At 33.6% G+C, this 21212-nt stretch overlaps 1 protein-coding gene across 1 annotated transcript; it reads left to right on the forward strand.

Moving 5' to 3' along the window:
* Positions 1 to 13464: 13464 nt before the first annotated feature.
* LOC100931492 (glyceraldehyde-3-phosphate dehydrogenase) lies at positions 13465 to 14739 on the forward strand. Its single transcript, XM_023501833.2, has one exon. The coding sequence runs from the start codon at positions 13522 to 13524 to the stop codon at positions 14521 to 14523; it is 1002 nt and encodes a 333-aa protein (XP_023357601.2). The 5' UTR covers positions 13465 to 13521; the 3' UTR covers positions 14524 to 14739.
* Positions 14740 to 21212: the final 6473 nt, after the last annotated feature.

The raw sequence follows: 21212 nt of genomic DNA on the forward strand, positions 1-21212 counted from the left end.
CAATTAGCCTCAATGCTATAAAAACTATTTGAAAAAATAGAGAATGAAGGAGTCCTACCAAATTCATTTTATGACACAGACATGGTACTGATACCTAAACCAGGTAGGTTGAAAATTACAGACCAATCTCCCTAATGAGAATTGATGCTAAAATCTTAAATAAGAAATTAGCAAAAAGACTACAGAAAATCATTCCCAGGATAATACACCACGATCAAGTAGGATTTCTACCAGGAATGCAGGGCTGGTTCAATATTACAAAAACTATCAGTATAATTGGCCATAGTAATAACCAATTTAACAAAAAATATATGATCATCTCAATAGATGCATAAAAAGCATATTATAAAATCCAACATCCATTCCTATTAAAAACACTTGAGAGTATAGGAATAAATGGACTTTTCCTTAAAATAATCAGCAGCATCTATTTAAAACCAACACTGAGCATCATATGCAATGGGGACAAACTGCAACCATTCCCAATAAGATCATGAGTGAAACAAAGTTGCCCACTATCACCATTACTATTTAATATTGTATGAGAAATACTAGCTTTGGCAATAAGAGTTGAGAAAAAGATTAAAGGAATTACAGTAGGTAATGAGGAAACCACATTATCACTCTTTGCTGATGATATGATGGTGTACTTAGAAAACCCCAGAGATTCTACTAAAAGTTATTAGAAATAATCCATACCTTTAGCAAAGTTTCAGGATACAAAATAAATCCACATAAGTCATCAGTATTCCTATATATCACTAACAAGGTCCAACAGTTAGTTACAAAGAGAAATTCCATTTAAAGTAACCACAGATAGTATAAAATACTTAGGGATCTATCTGCCAAGGGAAAATCAGAAACTATGAGCAAAACTACAAAACACTTTCCACACAAATTAAGTCTGATCTAACCAATTGGAAAATTATTAAATGCTCTTGGATAGGGTGAGCAAATATAGTAAAGATGACAATACTACCTAAACTAATCTATTTATTTAGCATTATACCAATCAGACTCCCAAAAAATGATTTTAATGACCTAGAAAAAATAACAACAAAATTAATATGGAAAAACAAAAGGTCAAGAATTTCAAGGGAATTAATGAAAAAAGAATCAAATGAAGGTGGCCTAGCTGTACCAGATCTAAAATTAAATTATAAAGCAGCAGTTACCAAAATCATTTGGTATTGGCTAAGAAATAGACCAGTTGATCAGTGGAATAGGTTTTGTTCAAAGGACAAAACAGTCAATAACTTTAATACTCTAGTGTTTGACAAACTGAAAGACCCCAGCTTTTAAGATAAGAACTCACTGTTTGACAAAGCTTGCTGGGAAAATGGAAACTAGTATGGCAGAAACTAGTCATAGACCCACACTTAACACCATACACCAAGATAAGGCCAAAATTGGTTCATGACCTAGGCATAAAGAATGAGATTATAAATAAATTAAACAAACATAGGATAGTTTACCTCTCAGACCTATGGAAGAGGAAGGAATTTATGATCAAAAAAGAACTAGAGATCATTACTGATCACAAAATGGAAAATTTTGATTATAGCAAATTGAAAAGTTTTTATATAAACAAAACTAATGCAGACAAGATTAGAAGGGAAGCAATAAACTGGGAAAATATTTTTACAGTCAACGGTTCTGATAAAGGCCTCATTTCTAAAATATAAAGAGAATTGACTCTAATTTATAAGAAATCAAGCCATTCTCCAATTGATAAATGGTCAAAGGATATGAACAGACAATTCTCAGATGAAGAAATTGAAACTATGTCTAGCTATATGAAAAGATGCTCCAAGTCATTATTAATCAGAGAAATGCAAATTAAGACAACTCTGAGATACTACTACACACCTGTCAGACTGGCTAGAATGACAGGGAAAGATAATGCAGAATGTTGGAGGGGATGTGGGAAAACAGGGACACTAATACATTGTTGGTGGAACTGTGAATACATCCAGCCATTCTGGACAACAATTTGGAAGTATGTTCAAAAAGTTATCAAACTGTGCATACGCTTTGATCCAGCAGTGTTACTACTGAGCTTATATCACAAAGAGATCATAAAGCAGGGAAAGGGACCTGTATGTGCAAGAATGTTTGTGGCAGCCCTCTTTCTAGTGGCCAGAAACTGGAAACTGAGTGGATGCCCATCAATTGGAGAATGGCTGAATAAATTGTGGTATATGAATATTATGGAATGTTATTGTTTGGTAAGAAATTACCAACAGGATGATTTCAGAAAGGTCTGGAGAGACTTACATGAACTGATGCTGAGTGAAATGAGCAGGACCAGGAGGTCATTTTACACTCTTTGTAGTGGCCAGAAACTGGAAATTGAGTGGATTACCATCAACTGGAAAATGCTGAATAAATTGTGGTATTTGAACATTATGGAATATTATTGTTCGGTAAGAAATGACCAACAGGATGATTTCAGAAATGCCTGGAGGGACTTACACGAACTCATGCTGCGTGAAATGAGCAGGACCAGGAGATCATTATATACTTCAACAACAATACTATAAGATGATCAATTCTGATAGACCTTGCCATCCTCAGCAATGAGATCAACCAAAACAGTTCCAATGGAGCAAGGATGAAATGAACCAGCTACATCCAGCGAAAGAATTCTGGGAGATGACTAAGAACCATTACATAGAATTTCCAATCCCTCTATTTTTGTCTCCTGCATTTTTGATTTCCTTCACAAGCTAATTGTACACTATTTCATAGTCTGATTCTTTTTTTTTTATTCTTTTTGTATAGGAAAATAACGGTTTGGACATGTATACTTATTTTGTATTTAATTTATACTTTAACATATTTAACATGTATTGGTCACCCTGACATCTGGGGAGGGGGTGGGGAGGGCAGGAGGGGAAAAATTGGAACAAAAAGTTTGGCAATTGTCAGTGCTATAAAATTACCCATGCATATAACTTCTAAATAAAAAGCTATTAAAAAATAAAATACAAGAAGGGATTCCTTGGTAAAATATAAACAGCTAAAATAAAATATGGAGTGGACTGTGAACTATTGTGGCCATTGATGGCAAAATGAAGAAGTAAGGTACCTCTAAGAGAGTACAAAGGCTCAATTGACAAGGGTGTGAGCCTACTTTTCCCTCTAATATTTACCCAATAGATGCCTGAATTGTCACTATTACCATGTCATTACCATGTCATTCTTTATATTAGATCACATTAGGTGGTCCTCTTTTGAAAGGAAGATACTCTGGGTAGATGAAAAATAATATCTTAGAGTGAAAGTTATCTACCAAAACAAGACATGTCAGGCAACATGACTGACAACATGAAAGCTTTGAATACATGCCAAGAGAGAACCTTATACCTGGTTCCAGGTATATGGAACTAGGGAAATAATTGTATAGGGGAAAACAGAATAGTGACAACTAATATAAAATTAACTACTATATCTGTTGACTCTTATGCCTCCATGGTTTGCAAAGTGCTTTACAAACATTTCATTTTACTTTCATGACAACTCTGTGAGGCAAATGTCATAGTAATCATCATTTCTTCCTCACAAATAAGGAAATTCAGCCTTGGATTGGTTAATTAATACAAAGATTTTGTCAGTGACAGAATCTGAATGGAGGTCATCTTTGCTCCCAAATATATCATTCTATATACTCTACCACAGTGTTTTTATAAAAAATGAATCATAATTTAAAGGTTCTTTAAAATATTTAAGTGTAAAAACTAAATATTTTCTAAGCAAAGCAACTTATGTTAATGCTCCTTTGTTACAATGGCACTAACATTTTAACTATCTGAAAAATGGATTCTGTCAACATTTCCTAAGTCAACCTGAATTTTCAAGGGGATATTATGTTCATTTTCATTTGGATCACACTGGGCTAAATAATGAGAATTCTAATTTTTTCTGTCACCATAATGTTCTAAAAGTCAAAAAACCAAAAAAAAAAAAAACTATTACAATTGTTGAATAATTTCCTCTAGAATATTTAGACTCTAAAAACATTTAGATCTTTCTTGGTATATTTATAATTTTTAGCAATGAAAAATTTTAGTTGTCAGAAACTCTGTATTTGTAAAAGTTAAAAAAAAAATTATCCCTGCCTGCTACATATAAAATTGTCAGACCAGTATTGTTGAACAGTTTCCATGGAAGCAGTATTAGAAGATGCTTTTATAAAAATATAAGTTCACCAACTAAACTATGCTTCATCTTGACAAACCGAGGGGGTAAAGCTGTGAAAACTTCATCCTCTGATCATCATTGATGTGTGTGAAAGAAAGACATTTCTAAAATAAGCAAAGAGACTCAAGTTGTTAGGACCAAACCAACAATTAGTAAAAATAAATAAATAAATAAATAATGCATCCAAACACTATGATATATAGAATACTGTGCAAAAAGCTGAGAAGGTCTTAAGTTTAGATAAGACCCAGTCCAGTTCTCAAAGCCATTACAGTCTATGAGGGGAATGACCCACCAATATAAAGATAATACTTTAAGGATATTAGAAGTTTACAATACAACTGCTGTGTCCATTCTGAAGCTATAGGTTGTTATAATTTTGAAGATTTTTTTATCTCAATTGAAAATGGAAAAGGGAAGGGAAGAGTTCTAAAGAATCCAAGAGACTGGAGGTGATGAACTTTGATTAATATCACTATGCAAAATATTAAGAAAAGCCACTTCTTTTACACTATAACTACTACCCCAGTTGATCTATTCAACCATTTGCATTTTTTGGATAGTTTTCTTAGTTTTCTCTATCAGAACCCAATTTCTCAGGGAGCAAGGAAAATTTCTTATTTAAATTTTCTCTTTTACCAACAAAAAGTTTTATACTTAAAATTTTTCTGTAAATAAATTACATATTTAAGGAGTATGACTTTCCCATCAAATGATCTATTTTCTATTTGATACTGAATGATGTGGATGTGTTTTCTAGCAGCCCTCAAGAAGGTCATAATCTAATGGGAAAGACAATAAAAAAATGAATATGTATAATAACTATATTTAGGATAAATAAGAGGGAAGTGACTAGAATTAAGTAGAATTGGAAAAATTCATCCTCTAAGAAGTGGGATTTAAATTGGAATTTGAAAGAAGTGAGAAGAGGAAGATGATGACAGAAGAAGGAAAGCACTACTATTATCTTGAATTTGAAACTATTTATTCAGAGTTACTTTAAAAAGTATTCAGTAATGAGATATTTAGATATCACATTTTGCCAATAATGATTTGTATATAAGTAATAAAATAATATTAAAATATATATGCAAACATATAATCTTCACATGCACAATTTCAAATATATAGCTAAGTATAAAGAGAAGAGAAGGACTGACTGGATTGCCTTCAGAAAATTGAAAACTTCTTTTAATCACCCCTTTCATTCATGAGTGAATTGGATTTAAGAGGAGGAGGAGGAGGAATAAGAAGAAGAAGGAGGAGGAGGAGGAGGAGGAGGAGGAGGAGGAGGAGTTACATGACGTAGAATTGCATGAAGTTGTCAGCCTCATTATCTCTTCCAGAACCACCAATATTCAGGGGCAAGACAAAATCAAGATGAATGATGTTGACCTAAGATACAGTGAATGACCTTTGTGTCTTTGATATCTAGCCAAGCTCTAGGCACTCCAGTACACCTGTTTCACATGCCTCCATGGTCATTGGAACAATTTTTTCTCATCCACCCATTCCACCAGTGGAGGTCTTTACTTGTTTGGTGTAAACACTCCCACCTAATTCATTGTAGGGTGTGAGACCCCTTGGTTACCCTCCACCTGGCTTAGCTCATCTGCCTAAATGGTTTATCATGATTTTTTGGAGACAAAGATGAGAGTTACATGGATCAGGTGGACACCAAAGGTGGAATGCAGTCCTGTAAAGGGCTCAGTAGCCCTCACCCAAGAGGAACAAGTCGTCCCTGAACACCTCTACATTGTTAAAACAAAAGGCCCATCATTGTAATAGTAACTTTCTTCCAGACTTGTCATATTGATTCAAAAAAAATGAAACCAACAACTCTGAAGAAGTAAAAATTAGAAGGGAGAAGGAAGAATTACAGGTGATGGAGAGACAAAATTTCCAGGACAGAAAAAGTTTAAGAAATGAAGTCAAACTTAAGTCCCTGTCAATTACTTATTAATTAGGAACCTTGTTTCCCATTCTGTACCATTTTACCCCAAAAGCATGCTAGCCACAAGTGACAAGATCTGTTTTGTAATGTCATCATATGAGAAAATGCTGGTGCTAACAGAACTGTCAAAGGTGTACAGGAACATTTGACTTCTCCTCTACTAATTTCTTCAGTTTTAATGTAGATAAAATTTAAACTTTAAGATATATTTATATAAAAAATATATATTCTTAAGTGTGGTCCTTTAGGGCATAATTTAGTTAAGCTATTAAAAAATACTCTGACAATACTGATGGCAGGAAACATTCTACCTAAAAATTTTCAACCAAAAATGTATTTGTACATCCTTCTATTTATTTTAGAATAATGCCTAACGATAAATTTATGATGTGTAAACTTGGATGAACTCTCATTGCTACTTAGCAGCTCCTAATTTCCATCTCATTCTTTACAGTGAAAGTTCCAAACTGTTTCTCCTACCATTAATTCACCACATTATAGTAAATATCATAATTTTTTACTTCACTGAGAGTACTGAAGCGATCTGCCAAGGACTTTCTCAAATTTCCTTTTCTAATCCTGAAAATTCCCAGCAACATTATTCACTTTCTTTCTCTTCCCTCTTGTCTCAAAAAAAAAAAAAAAATACACCCTCCATTCTGGCTAAGGCTAACATATCTATATGTACAGTATGGTCTCTTTCCCTCTCTAGAATTCATTCCTTTTCTCTTGGAATCTTTATCCCTCCTTTTTTCCCCTTTCCATTAGCCCATAAGCATATCTACTTCTCTGCAATTCCAAAAATAAAATAAGACAAAACACATTTTTCCCTTTTTTTCTTATGTTGAATCCAAATGTTAATTAGAATTCCTTCTCTAGACTCCCTTGTGTCAATTGAAATTCTGTAAAAAAAGTTGTCTACTATCAGTGACCCTCTTTCAATGACACCATTCTAAGACTGAATAAATCCATGATTACAGATCAACTTTTTTATTCATGCATTTTCAAATGCTATGTGAAAAAAATATATACTTTCTCCTTTTCAAGTTTTCATTTTATTTCTTTCTCCATGTTTCCACTCTATTGGAAACCTGCTCCTTCCCCATCTTTTGTTTTAGTGGATTATAATCCATTGGGACAAAAAGACCAATTGGAAGCTATTTCAATAGTACAGAAGGGAAATCATGAGAACTTGAACTTGACTGATACCTGAATGGAAAGAAAGGGGCATATATGAGAGATGCTGTGCAGATACAAACAATAATATTTATTAAGTAATTGGATATGAGGAGTGAGAGAGAGAATTAAAAGTTGAGAAGACTTTATGGCTGGAAACTAGATGCCTGAAATTCTTGACCATACAAGAAAAAAGAGTTAGGAATCATAGTGAATATTTTTGGGAAAATATAGTATGTTATGTTATGGAATTATTAAGTTTGAGTTATCTTTAAAGGTTAGCCTTAAACAATGAAACAAAGGAAGCTCACAATTTCCATCTCTACAAGGCCAATAATTAAATACTTCCACTGTATCTAGAAAAGGTATAAATTAACTCCCCTGTGACAACTCACCATTCATATGACTTTCCAGTTCAAAATATTATCCTAATCAACACTTTCATATGTGCAATTTCTGCCAATTAGAATGTAAGCTCTTTGAGATAAAGGGCTATCATTTTTTTATTCATATTTTCAGCACTTAGTACAGTACTTGACACAAAGTAAGAGGATAACAAATATTTTTCTCATGTATTTATTATTTTTTCCTTCTATCCATTTATAATGTTAAAAAAAAAGCAGGCTTCAATCTTTCTTTAGAAACAATAAATTCATGAAGGTGGCTTACCTGTACCAGATCTAAAACTATATTATAGAGCAGCAGTTACCAAAACCATTTGGTATTGGCTAAGGAATAGATTAGTTGATCAGTGGAATAGGTTAGGTTCAAGGGATAAAACAGTCAACAAATATAGCAACCTAGTCTTTGACAAACCCAAAGACCACAGCTTTTGGGATAAGAACTTACTGTTTCACAAAAATTGCTCGGAAAATTGGAAACTAATATGGCAGAAACTAGGCATTAATCCACACTTAACACCGTACACCAAGATAAGGTCAAAATGGGTTCATGACCTAGGCATAAAGAATAAAATTATTAATAAATTAGAGGAACACAGGATAGTTTACCTCTCAGACCTGTGGAAGGGGAAGGTCTTTATGACGAAAGAAGAACTAGAGATCATTACTGATCACAAAATAGAAAATTTCGATTATACCAAACTAAAAAGTTTGTGTACAAACAAAACTAATGCAGACAAGATTAGAAGGGAAGCAATAAACTGGGAAAATATTTTTACAGTCAAAGGTTCTGATAAAAGCCTCATTTCCAAAATATATAGAGAATTAACTCTAATGGTCAAAGGTTATGAACAGACAATTCTCAGATGAAGAAATTGAAACTATTTCTAGCAATTCTCAGATGAAGAAATTGAAACTATTTCTAGTCATATGAAAAGATGCTCCAAGTCATTATTAATCAGAGAAATGCAAATTAAGACAACTCTAATATACCACTACACACCTGTCAGATTGGCTAAGATAACAGGAAAAAATAATGATGATTGTTGGAGGGAATGTGGGAAAACTGGGACCTTGATGCATTGTTGGTGGAGTTGTGAACGAATCCAACCATTTTGGAGAGTAGTTTGGAACAATGCTCAAAAAGTTATCAAACTGTGCATACCCTTTGATCCAGCAGTGTTACTACTGGGCTTATATCCCAAAGAGATTATAAAGAAGGGAAAGGGACCTGTATGTGCACGAATGTTTGTGGCAGCCCTTTTTGTAGTGGCTAGAAACTGGAAACTGAATGGATGTCCATCAGTTGGAGAATGGCTGAATAAATTGTGGTATATGAAAATTATGGAATATTACTGTTCTGTAAGAAATGACCAACAGGATGATTTCAGAAAGGCCTGGAGAGACTTACACGAACTGATGCTGAGTGAAATGAGCAGGACCAGGAGATCATTATATACTTCAACAACAATACTAGATGATGACCAGTTCTGATGGATCAGGCCATCCTCAGCAACGAGATCAACCAAATCATTTCTAATGGAGCAGTAATGAACTGAACTAGCTATGCCCAGAAAAAGAACTCTGGGAGATGACTAAAAACCATTACATTGAATTCCCAATCCCTATATTTATGCCCACCTGCATTTTTGATTTCCTTCACAAGGTAATTGTACAATATTTCAGAGACTGATTCTTTTTATACAGCAAAATAATGTTTTGGTCATGTATACTTATCTAATTTATATTTTAAAGTATTTAACATCTACTGGTCATCCTGCCATCTAGGGGAGGGGGTGGGGGGTAAGAGGTGAAAAATTGAAACAAGAGGTTTGGCAATTGTTAATGCTGTAAAGTTATCCATGCATATAACCTGTAAATAAAAGGCTATTAAATAAAAAAAAAAAAAAGAAACAATCAATTCTTTCTCTGGGCACAGCTACCTAGCATTTTTTCATTATAAGCTCTTCATAGTGTTCTTGGAATATTATATTATTGAGAATAGCCGTCATTCAGAGCTGATCATTCCACAACATTACTATTCCATTGTATTACTATTCCATTGTACATCATATATTTCACTTTGCATGAGCTCATGGAGGACTTTTCAGGTTTTTTCTGAGAGTATCTTGCTCATCATTTCCAAAACCACAATAATATTCCATCATAACATGTCAGAATTTATTCAGCCATTCCCCAATTGATGGGCATCCTCTCCATTTCCAATTCTTTGCTCTGAGAAAACAGCTGATATATACAGATATATATATATATATATATATGTATATATATATACATATATATATATATCTTTTACATATAGGTCCTTTTCCTTTTTTTTCAATTTCTTTTGGGATTCATACCAAGTAGTGTTATTGTTAAGTAAAAAGATATGCATGATTTTTGATCATTTATCAATAGCAGAATGACTCATTTTCTAAAAAGTAAAGTTGATTTAATTCCCTATGTATTTGAGAAATGAGGCCTTAATTAGAGGAATTTCCTTTAAAATTCAATTTAAAATTGTTCTATTCTGTCTTTTTGTGGGTTCTGAATTTCTAAAAAATTGTTAAGGTCATTATTTAAATGAATGTGGAGGAGTTTTAGTAAGAGCTTAGATGAGCGCCTTTATTCTGCCATCTTGGCTCTACTTTTTCTGAATTCATTATTTTTCCCCCTAAACTCTCATCTTCTAACTTTCCTCTTACTCTTGAGAGTATCATAATCTTCTTAGTCACCCAGGCTTGCAACCTAAGTGTCATCCTTGACTCATCATTCTTTTTCACCTCTCCATATCCAAACTTTGGTTAAGACCTGTTAATTACACCTTCATTGTATTTTTATATATCTACCCTGAGTGCTGGTAAGTGGCTTCAGAAAAGAATGGTTAATTGACTAAAAAGCTGGTTGGATTTCTGTACTCCCTTATAAAATATAGTAACAACAAACCCTAGGACAGATATAGACAACCTTTAACCAATAGCCACAAAAATTTTATATTTCCTCAAAACATTCATATCTGATCAATAATTTTAATCTTAAATAAATGTAAGATAGAAAACTCCCCAAATATATCTTTGAACAAAGGACTGGGAATTGTAGATGCAAGATAGTAAAAATATTAGTAGATATAGATGGTATTCAAAGGGGACATTGTTAAGGAAAAAAAAAAAAAACTAGCCGCAGATTGAAGACCTAGATATTTAGGACTCAAAAACATGACAAATCGGTAATAAAAAAGATGAATTAGAGATATTAATGCAAAAATGGCAAATGACAACAGAGGTGTGCTGTGACTTGAATTGCATGACTAGAAATAGTTATGAAAAGAAAGACTATTTTCAAAATACATATAAATATTGAGGGTTATTATTATTTTAGAGCATATTCAATTCAACAAACATTTATTAATTTTCTGCTATATTGTAATCATTATTTTACTTTTGGTGATCTATATATAGAAAAGCAAATTTTCCTTTACTTCAAATAACATACAGTTTATTGAGAAGTTCAAAAAATATTAAAGACAGGAGCATTCAAGGTAGAAGGTGATAGGTGCAAAATAGAAGCAAAATGATTTTAAGAAAATCTTTAGAGATTGTTTTCAAGTTAGTAGAGAGAATTGATTGATAAAGTTTGGCCTTTAAAGAAGAGGATCATTTAAACAGAAATAAGATAGGAGTGCAATGTAAGTATAGGAGCTTGCACAGAAATTCATGAATTCATAATAACATATAATAATTACAGTAAATATCTAGTTTCATTTAGTTGGAATTTAGGTTCCAAAATAGTATAAAATAAGACTGACATGATAAAAGGAGCCAGTTTGTATATTGCTCTGCAAGCCCAATTTGTAATTTATCCCAAAGACAATAGCTATCCCCTGAAGATTTTTGAGCAGGTGAGTGACATGGTTTGAGATGTTACTGGAAACATACTGTTACTGGAAAAATAAATGTGTGAAGATTGGAATAAGTAAGAGACACAAAATTATTTAAGAATCTTCATGTTTTTCTTTAAGATAACATTCTCAAGGGGAAGTTATATACTTAACTACTGACTTTCATTAATCCTATTATAATTAATTTAGTCATAGTAAACCTTTTGAAATTCTAAGAAAATTTTAATTCCTTCTCTAATTTCATCCTTGTTTTAAAAGGGTAAAATTATGAAGAATTTATCATCATAAAACACTTAAATGTTGTTTCATTTTTTACCATAATAACATATTAATATGTCATAATTTGTTTAGTCATTCTGCAATTTATGGGCACTCACTTTAGTTTCCAGTACTTTCCTACAAGGAAAAGATGTGATGAAAAGTTTTAGCATTTGATGCTCTTTTTGTCTCTGTTTCTCTCTGTTTTCCTTCCTCTCTCCCACTATGTATCTGTCTCTCTCCTTTCAGTGAGCTTTTCTATTTGGCCAATTCTACTTGTTAAATTCTTTTCTTTGATGAATTTTTGTACCTTTTTTACCATGTGGTCAACTCTGTTTTATAAAGTGTTGTTTTCTTTGGTATTTTTATGACTTCCTAGTTGCCTTGGCTTGGAAAATTATTTTACCTGACCTTTTGTTGGGTCTGCCACTCCAAAATTCAATTTGAACTGTTCTTTTAAAGTCATTTAAAAGGGACTTGAGGAAAGTTCAGATGAGTTCCTGCTCCAAGCAGAAAATCATTTTGCTTTATATTTTTTCTACTTCAAAATAAGTAAAATTGTCCATTTCTTATCTGTCATTGCTACACAATATGTAAGTGGTCAAATTTATGAGCAATTAGTTCTCAAAAATTACAAGATGTTAATAAATGTATAAAAGAATATTCTAAATTTCAGAAAATGAGAGAAATAGAAATCAAAATAATCCTGAGATTTCACGTCACAGTTGGGAAATCGGTAAAGACAATGAAAGATGGGTACTCTGTCACCAGGATTGAGGGAAGATAAGCATATGTACAAGTGTATTGTTGGTGGAACTGAGAATCAGTAAAACTTTTTTGTAAAGTAATTTGGAATTATACACATAAAAAGACCAAATAACAATGTCCTTTCATACTTAGTCTTTTCTCTTCCTCCCATGTTTGATAATATATACAAGGTATAAAGCACAAGTTCATACATAAAAAATATATACATAAAATACTTACTAAATGGCTACTAATGGCTACTAAATGGCAAACTAAAGGCTACTAAAGTAGCCATAAAATACTTAAATAAGCACTTTTAACTTGGTAAATGCTCATTGATGAAAAAAAGGCTAAGCAAATTAAGATATATGAATTAAATGAACTTTTATGCCCAAAGAGGTGATAAATATCAGTATGGAAGGATAGAAATTTGCAGAATGAAATGATCAGAGCCAAGAAAACAACATACATATATATATATATATATATATACACTACAATATATATTGAAAGAATAATAACTATAAAACTATTGAAAGCAAATGTTAAAGCTGAAAGTACAATTATGAACTTAAAGAAAAGATAGGAGAAGAAGATATCCTCTTATACTTTTTTGTCTCAGTGTGGCATATTGAATGTATCTTCAAAATTATTTTTTAAGTACTGAGCAGATATTTTGACTGTTTTTTCTCTTTTTTCAAATATTCTTAGTTATATGGTGTGGTCTTAGTTATATAGTAATATATAGGGAAAGGGGGAAAGGATCTAGAGGGAGTAATTCATGTATAAACAAAGTATATTAAAAAACTACTTTTTGCTCTCAGCTCCTCTCCCGAGCTCGCTACCAGGATCCGCTGCTTTGGTAACATCCCTGAAACAAGATGGTGAAGGTCGGAGTCAATGGATTTGGCCGTATCGGACGCCTGGTGACCCGTGCCGCCTTCAACTCAGGCGCAGTAGAAATTGTGGCCATCAATGACCCCTTCATTGACCTCAACTACATGGTTTATATGTTTCAATATGATTCCACCCATGGCAAGTTCAAGGGCACTGTCAAGGCTGAGAACGGAAAGCTGGTGATCAATGGGAAGGCCATTACCATCTTCCAGGAGCGGGATCCCACCAACATTAAATGGGGAGATGCTGGAGCCGAATACGTGGTTGAGTCCACTGGCGTGTTTACCACCATGGAGAAGGCTGGGGCTCACTTGAAGGGTGGAGCTAAGCGAGTCATCATCTCTGCACCTTCCGCTGATGCCCCAATGTTTGTGATGGGGGTGAACCATGAGAAATATGACAATTCCCTTAAGATTGTCAGCAATGCCTCCTGCACTACCAACTGCTTGGCTCCCTTGGCCAAGGTCATTCACGACAACTTTGGCATTGTGGAAGGACTCATGACCACAGTTCATGCCATCACTGCTACTCAGAAGACAGTCGACGGCCCCTCTGGCAAGCTGTGGCGTGATGGGCGTGGTGCTGCCCAGAACATCATCCCTGCTTCCACCGGTGCTGCTAAGGCCGTAGGCAAGGTCATACCTGAGCTGAACGGAAAACTCACAGGCATGGCTTTCCGCGTTCCTACTCCCAACGTGTCTGTTGTGGATCTGACCTGCCGCCTGGAGAAACCTGCCAAATATGATGACATCAAGAAAGTGGTGAAGCAAGCAGCAGATGGACCCATGAAGGGCATCTTGGGCTACACAGAGGACCAGGTTGTATCCTGTGACTTCAACAGCAACACCCACTCTTCCACCTTTGATGCTGGCGCTGGCATTGCCCTCAATGACCATTTTGTCAAGCTCATTTCTTGGTATGACAACGAGTATGGTTACAGCAACCGTGTAGTGGACCTCATGGTCTACATGGCCTCCAAGGAGTAAAGTGGGAAGCCATGGATCTTCATCCCCAGCCAAAAAAAGTTATTCCACCACTGGGGAGCCCACATCCCTAATGAATGTTCCTATATTGGGGTTCTCGAGTCCCATTCACATCATTGTCCCAAAGCTACCCCTGTAGTAGGGGAGAGAACTTAGTGTCCTATATTGTGTACCATCAATAAAGTCACCGTATTCAGTGAAAAAAAAAAAAAAAAAAAACTACTTTTAATTCAAATATTTAATTAAGCATTTATTTTCGCTCTCCTTACATATGCATTGTTGCAATGTTTCACTTAGAATAGAGACTTGTATAAAAATCTAAGGCAAAATCTGAAATCAAATTCATTTACTGAATGATTCCAAACAATGCAAACATTTCATTAAAAAATAGAACCGCAAATGATTTCATAAAATATTGATAGGAAGACTGAAGTTGATTTACTAGCTAGTTTTCCTCATGCCAAATTATATACCCTCAGCTATAGCCATTCATTGAAAATTGGGAGCATTATAAAATAAAGGTTTTTTGTTTTTTTTTTTTTTTTCCCTATCCCTTGAAAAATATCGTTACTGGATTTTATATCATTACACATAAGGCTGATTGTGAAAGTCAATAATGATTTTAAACCTGAAAAAAAATTGTGGCAGTCACTCAACTATTTTCTGAAATGAAGCTATATTGCATCATAAGATTGATATCTTTAGGTGATTAAAGGGCTTTTACATTGGATTTTTATTTTGGTTAGTTTGGGGGTGATAGAAACACACTAGAGTTTATTAAATAAAGAAAGGACATGATCAGACCTGTGTAGAGGAAATCCTTACAAAAGCCATTTCAATCATCAAGACATAAGATGACTTTGGGGAAAAAGAGAGTAAGTACGTACAAGAGATGTTAGAAAGGTAAAATCCATAAAATTTGAAATCCAAAAAAAAAATTGGAAATGGGGGAAGAGAGAGAATAAATTATATAATCTGAGTTTTGAGCCCAGAATTAGTAGAAGGATCATTATATCTTCACAGTCACAGAGTGGTCAGGGAGAAGGGAAGATTTGGTTAAGGAAAAATTATAAATTTATATTTTGACATGTTGACTTTAAATCTAAGGAGCATCTAATTTATTATTCCAATGGGCAATTACTGTGTCTTTTTTTAGTAGCAATAGATTTACTTGATTGTATAACTCTTTCTGAACAGAACAAGGGGTAGAAAAGGATAGGTACTGGTAGTTTCTGTATGTCTCATCAAGTGGCTCACTTTTTCAGGTAGGGTGAAGGGGCTAACTGTAGAACAAATGCCAAGATATTCAGGTAATTCCTAGTTTTCTGATAGATGGCTGAATGGAAAGTGTACTCAGACACCTCATATGTTTGTGCTCTTGATCATTATTAATCAAAGGAAAGATATCAATGGAACTATGACATCATTGATATTTAAAATGCTATAAAATGATAGTTCTTCCTTATCATCCATAGGAAATTGGTGACTTACTCATAATGCACCAAATAGTATAAATCGTTTCATGAGTAACATTCATACAGATATACAGACACATTGTACATTCTAAGTACATTCTAAGACAAATATCCTAATAGACAAGAACTGAATTACAGTCAGAAAAAAGTGAGTGGGATGAGAAATAAAACAGGGATATATGGAGTTATTTTGACACAGGCATTTCAGAAGTAGAATATTTCTAGCCAGAATCACTGCATGAGAAAATACAGAATGGCCAACACTGATTATTGTCACAGTCTGAATATGTCTGGTGCCCAGTAAGCTCTGGTTGCTCAATCCTCCAAAATTCATGGGGCCACAAGGGCAAAAAAGGAAAAGGTCAGTAAGGAAGCAAGCTGCTATTTCCTCATTAACAGACCTCTACTCTCTGTTGCCAAATTTCATATTCATTTTCAGTGGGTTTATCTATAATGACTACATTCCTCCAACTTCCCTTTCTACTCCCCAAAAAAGAAAAATTTCAGGTCAGTTATGTCAAGTGGGTGAGCAATGTGAAGTATTTCTTCCTTAAAAATATTAACAGGGAATGTGGCATGATTATTTATTCTCTTGCCTTTTGTTTTCCTTTGCTATTTGATTTATCAGGAAACACATACACATACACAGATACACATATATACATACACCATGAAGCAAGTCAAGCTAGTTGTCATTTTGCCCTGCAGATAAGTCACAGGAATAAAAACAACATCAGCTGTGGCAGATTTGTACACTTGCTTAGAACTGTGCATGTCACTGCTGTTTAATTCCTTTTGGGGGACTATTTTAATGAAGTAAAATCCTGACATGGAGCTATAATGGATCATTCCAATTTAGAACTCTGATTGTATAAACAAAAGGAAAATAGATTCCTATGGTGACAGCTTGGTGGTACAATAGATAAGAGTTGCTGGGTTTGGATATAGGAAACTCTGAGTCAACATCCTACCTTAGAAATTTAGAAAGTTATCATCTATGTGACCTTGGCAATTGATCTATGTTCTCTGTGCCTCAATATGATCATCTCTAAAATTTAGGATTAGATAAAATAAAATAACCTCAAATTTCATTAAAACTGTGATTGTATAAACTACTAAAATCAAGTATTATTAATTTGAGAGTGAGTTGATTAAGGGTCAGTGAGAGCCCAAATCTCATCAACAAACAATTTAGAATCTGAAGGAACCATATAAGTGATATTATAGAATCCTCTCAGTTACAGAGGAGGAAACTATCAGAATTAGTGAATGACCTCTGGCTGAGCTTTTGACTCCCAGTATAGTCCTACTTCAACAAGGTGTTGAAAATAGACTTTCTGAGGCCTGGAGAGACTTACACGAACTGATGCTGAATGAAATGAGCAGGACCAGGAGATCATTATATACTTCAACAACAATACTATATGATGACCAGTTCTGATGGACCAGGCCATCCTCAGCAACGAGATCAACCAAATCATTTCTAATGGAGCAGTAATGAACTGAACTAGCTATGCCCAGAAAAAGAACTCTGGGAGATGACTAAAAACCATTACATTGAATTCCCAATCCCTATATTTATGCACACCTGCATTTTTGATTTCCTTCACAAGCTAATTGTACAATATTTCAGAGTCTGATTCTTTTTGTACAGCAAAATAACGTTTTGGTCATGTATACTTATTGTGTATCTAATTTATATTTTAATATATTTAACATCTACTGGTCATCCTGCCATGTAGGGGAGGGGGTGGGGAGGTAAGAGGTGAAAAATTGGAACAAGAGGTTTGGCAATTGTTAATGCTGTAAAGTTACCCATGTATATATCCTGTAAATAAAAGGCTATTAAATAAAAAAGAAGAAAAAAAAAAGAAAATAGACTTTCTGAATTATGAGGATGGTTGGGAGACACAAGCTCTTCTTGAGTACTGTTTCTTAATTTTATTATTCAGTACAACCACTTGAGGCAGTCTCTTTAGTACATTTTGGTTCCAAACTCATCCGTATTATAGAAGATAGGAAGACATTCCAGCAGTCTCTTTCCCCAAGAATAAGTGATATAGTCTAGGGTAAGATGTGGATTGTGTGCAGCTTGTTCATTCAATTCTATGTATGTTCTCCTTCTTTTCCATGACTTGAAATCATTAATGACCCATTAGTTAATGGGCTCAGACACATAGGCCACAATTTGTCACTATTTTTTATTAAGGTAAATGAAACATCTTGTATTCCAGATCTTCTTAAAACTTTTTTTCCATTCACAACCCTTTCTCACCCAGGAAATTTTTATGTGATGCTAAGTAGGTGTGTGTGTGTGTGTGTGTGTGTGTGTGTATGTGTGTGTGTGTAATAGGTATACAAATCAAACATTTATTGATAATAAATTATAATTTTACTATCCCCATATTACTATCCCCAGATTGTCATATAATATCACTATCCCCGTTATGGGACTCCACATGGGGTTACAAACTACAGTTTAAGAAAATGGGTATTTTTAATATATTGCAAGTCTGAGTGTTTTCACTGAAGTTAGGGCCTTTTTACTTTTCTGTAAAGACAAGATTCCCTAGGGTATAATTCAGGTTACTACAGAAGGGAGAGTTGAAAGAAAGACTTAGATAAAAAAGGAGATAATTGTAAAGGTGATTTGGAGGGCTTTAAAAAAATTAAGGAAAATCAGGGAAATTTTGTTTCTTTCTCTTTCTCTGTCTCTCTTCCTCTCTTCTCTCTTCTCTTCTCTTCTCCTCTCCTCTCTTCTCCTCTTCTCTCCTTTCCATCCCAACAGGGTCAAAAGTATGAGGGAGAAGGTTTGAACATTGGTCCTTTACCACAGAATAATTTCCACTATAACATGCTATGAGGAGGAAGAAGAAATAAGAGGAAAGGGAAAGAGAAAGAGAAGAAAAAAATCAAGCTTTTTCAGGAAGAGGGAAAGTGTGAAAGAGAATAAGACAGAGAAGGATGAAAGGGAAGAAGAAAGGGAAAATGAAGGAGAAGCAACATCCACTCCATTTTCATAAACATTTATTAAACAGCTATTATGTTTTGGCACTGTGCTAAACACTGGGAGTACAATTAATAAAAAGAAGGTCGAACTTACAATCTAATTGAGATGGGGAAGGATAGAGGGGCAGAAAATTAGAAGCTTAGGGAAGAGACCAGGGGATACCTGGTATGGGAGCATAGCAGATTCCTAGTGGATCAAGCTACCCCCTATAAAGGAAGGTTTGGGGAGGAGTTTGGTGATTTATTCTATTGTAAAGGCCTCTATGGGTACTTTCCTCCAGTCAGAACAGGGTAGAGGCCCAGGAAAGTAATGTTAATCAAAGCTTCCATTGTAGCAAGGTATTGATATTAAAGCTAATGGGCTTCATAGAATAGCAAGGGGTCCATTGTGATTGGATCAGAGTATATGATGTGGTTTAAGTTCTTGAATACTAAAATTAGGAAGGAGTGGGAAAATACTAGGTTATAAAGGACCCTTAATCCTAACAGAGAAAACCATAAGCTACCCTCAAGAATCAGCTTAAGTGTAACTTCCTACATAAGGAGTTTCCTCACTTGCTAGTACACTACTCCACCTTCTAGAAATTACTTTGTATAAATTTTGCATGTATTTTGTATTTATTTATAACAAATCCACAATGTTTTCGCCAATATAATACAAGTTTTTGAAGGCTAGGAGCATTTTTTCCTTTAATTTTGGATCCTCAGAAACTAGAAAAGCTTTTCCCCCAATTCCTGGCACAAAGTGAACTCTTAATAAATACTTGTGGAATTAGTGTATAAATGAATAAATGAATGATCTTCCTATAGATCTACTGTCTTTTTTTATTAATAACCTAAGATTGTCATTAGAGTTTATGTCCTTGAGTAGATGAAGTATTTGTCAAATTTTCAGAAATTTCAGGTATAAGAAAGATTACCAAAAACTGATAATAATTTTCAGAAGAATCTTAGTAGTGTAGTGTAGTAATGTAGAAAGACAAAATTTTATAGTGATAAATGTAAACACTGATTATTACACTTAGGCTCAAAAAATCAACTTTACAAATACAATTATCTATATACCTGTCATTGTTACCAAATATCCTTCTAATACCTTGGCCAATCATATCTGCTCATGAAAGTGCAGATGTGTGGTTCAGGTTGAATGAAATCTATATGTATGCACTCAATATTTATTATATGTCAAACACTGTGCTAAATGCTTTGGAGGGGGAAAGAAATACCTGTACATGTAGGAATTTACAAATACAATTTTTATAGAATTAGATATAATATGTTTAAATACTTATAAATGCATTACATATGTATATCTCTATATAAATTGTGTACTAGTCATATGTTTTCCTTGTTATTTTCCTTCTGTATTGTCTTGTATAGTGTTAAACATGTCTATTAAATTCAATTTGTACAAATAAAGATCTTAGGAATATTTTAGTTTATTTTACCATCTGCAATGTATGGTTATTTCTAAGTATTAATAAATAACTTATTTCTGTTTTTGTTTCTATTATTGATCAAATTTCCTTACATATCAATTTTAAAAATCCAAGAAACGCTGGTAAATCTTTGCAGGCATTGAAAACAGAACATTGAATAATACATTAAATAAGCTTGTTAGTTTATACACCCATTACAGAGTTTCTCTAATTCTTAAACCTTAAGACTCATTTAAAAGATATCTCAAAATGAGCACCTTTCAACACCAAAGAATTATTTTCACACTACTTCTATTTGATTTATAATATATTTACTAAGTTTAGAGAAACATGGAATAGTATGTGTCAAACATCTTTTTTTTGTCTTAAAAATTGCAATGTTTACAATTAATACCTAGCCTAATAAATTAAAAACAACTTATGGACATATTTTTTGATTTAGAGGCTTACATGTACATACACACATACATTAAAATTTTAGTTTAAACAACAGCCTTGAAATGCTTTCACATGAAAATTTTCAATTATTAACAATTTAGGATTGAAAAATTTTCTTAACAATAGTTTACTAGTCAATTAATTGCAGTGTTTCTGAATATTCATTACTTTTATTTTAATAATTCATACAATTCCAATTAGCATCTGTTTTTCTGCTTTTTTTCACATTTGATGGCAGTTGTAAAGTTTGCCACATGAAGTTTTTGTCTTTGATTTTTAAAGTACATTTCCAATGTTTTGTGGTCTATAATAATGACGATAATATAATAAA

The sequence above is a fragment of the Sarcophilus harrisii genome, chromosome 4, assembly GCF_902635505.1.
Source record: "Sarcophilus harrisii chromosome 4, mSarHar1.11, whole genome shotgun sequence".
Taxonomy (NCBI): Eukaryota; Metazoa; Chordata; class Mammalia; order Dasyuromorphia; family Dasyuridae; genus Sarcophilus; species Sarcophilus harrisii.

Coding starts and splice junctions, on each gene's coding strand:
- LOC100931492 (XM_023501833.2), top strand. CDS start 13,522: ATGGTGAAGGTCGGAGTCAATGGATTTGGCCGTATCGGACGCCTGGTG.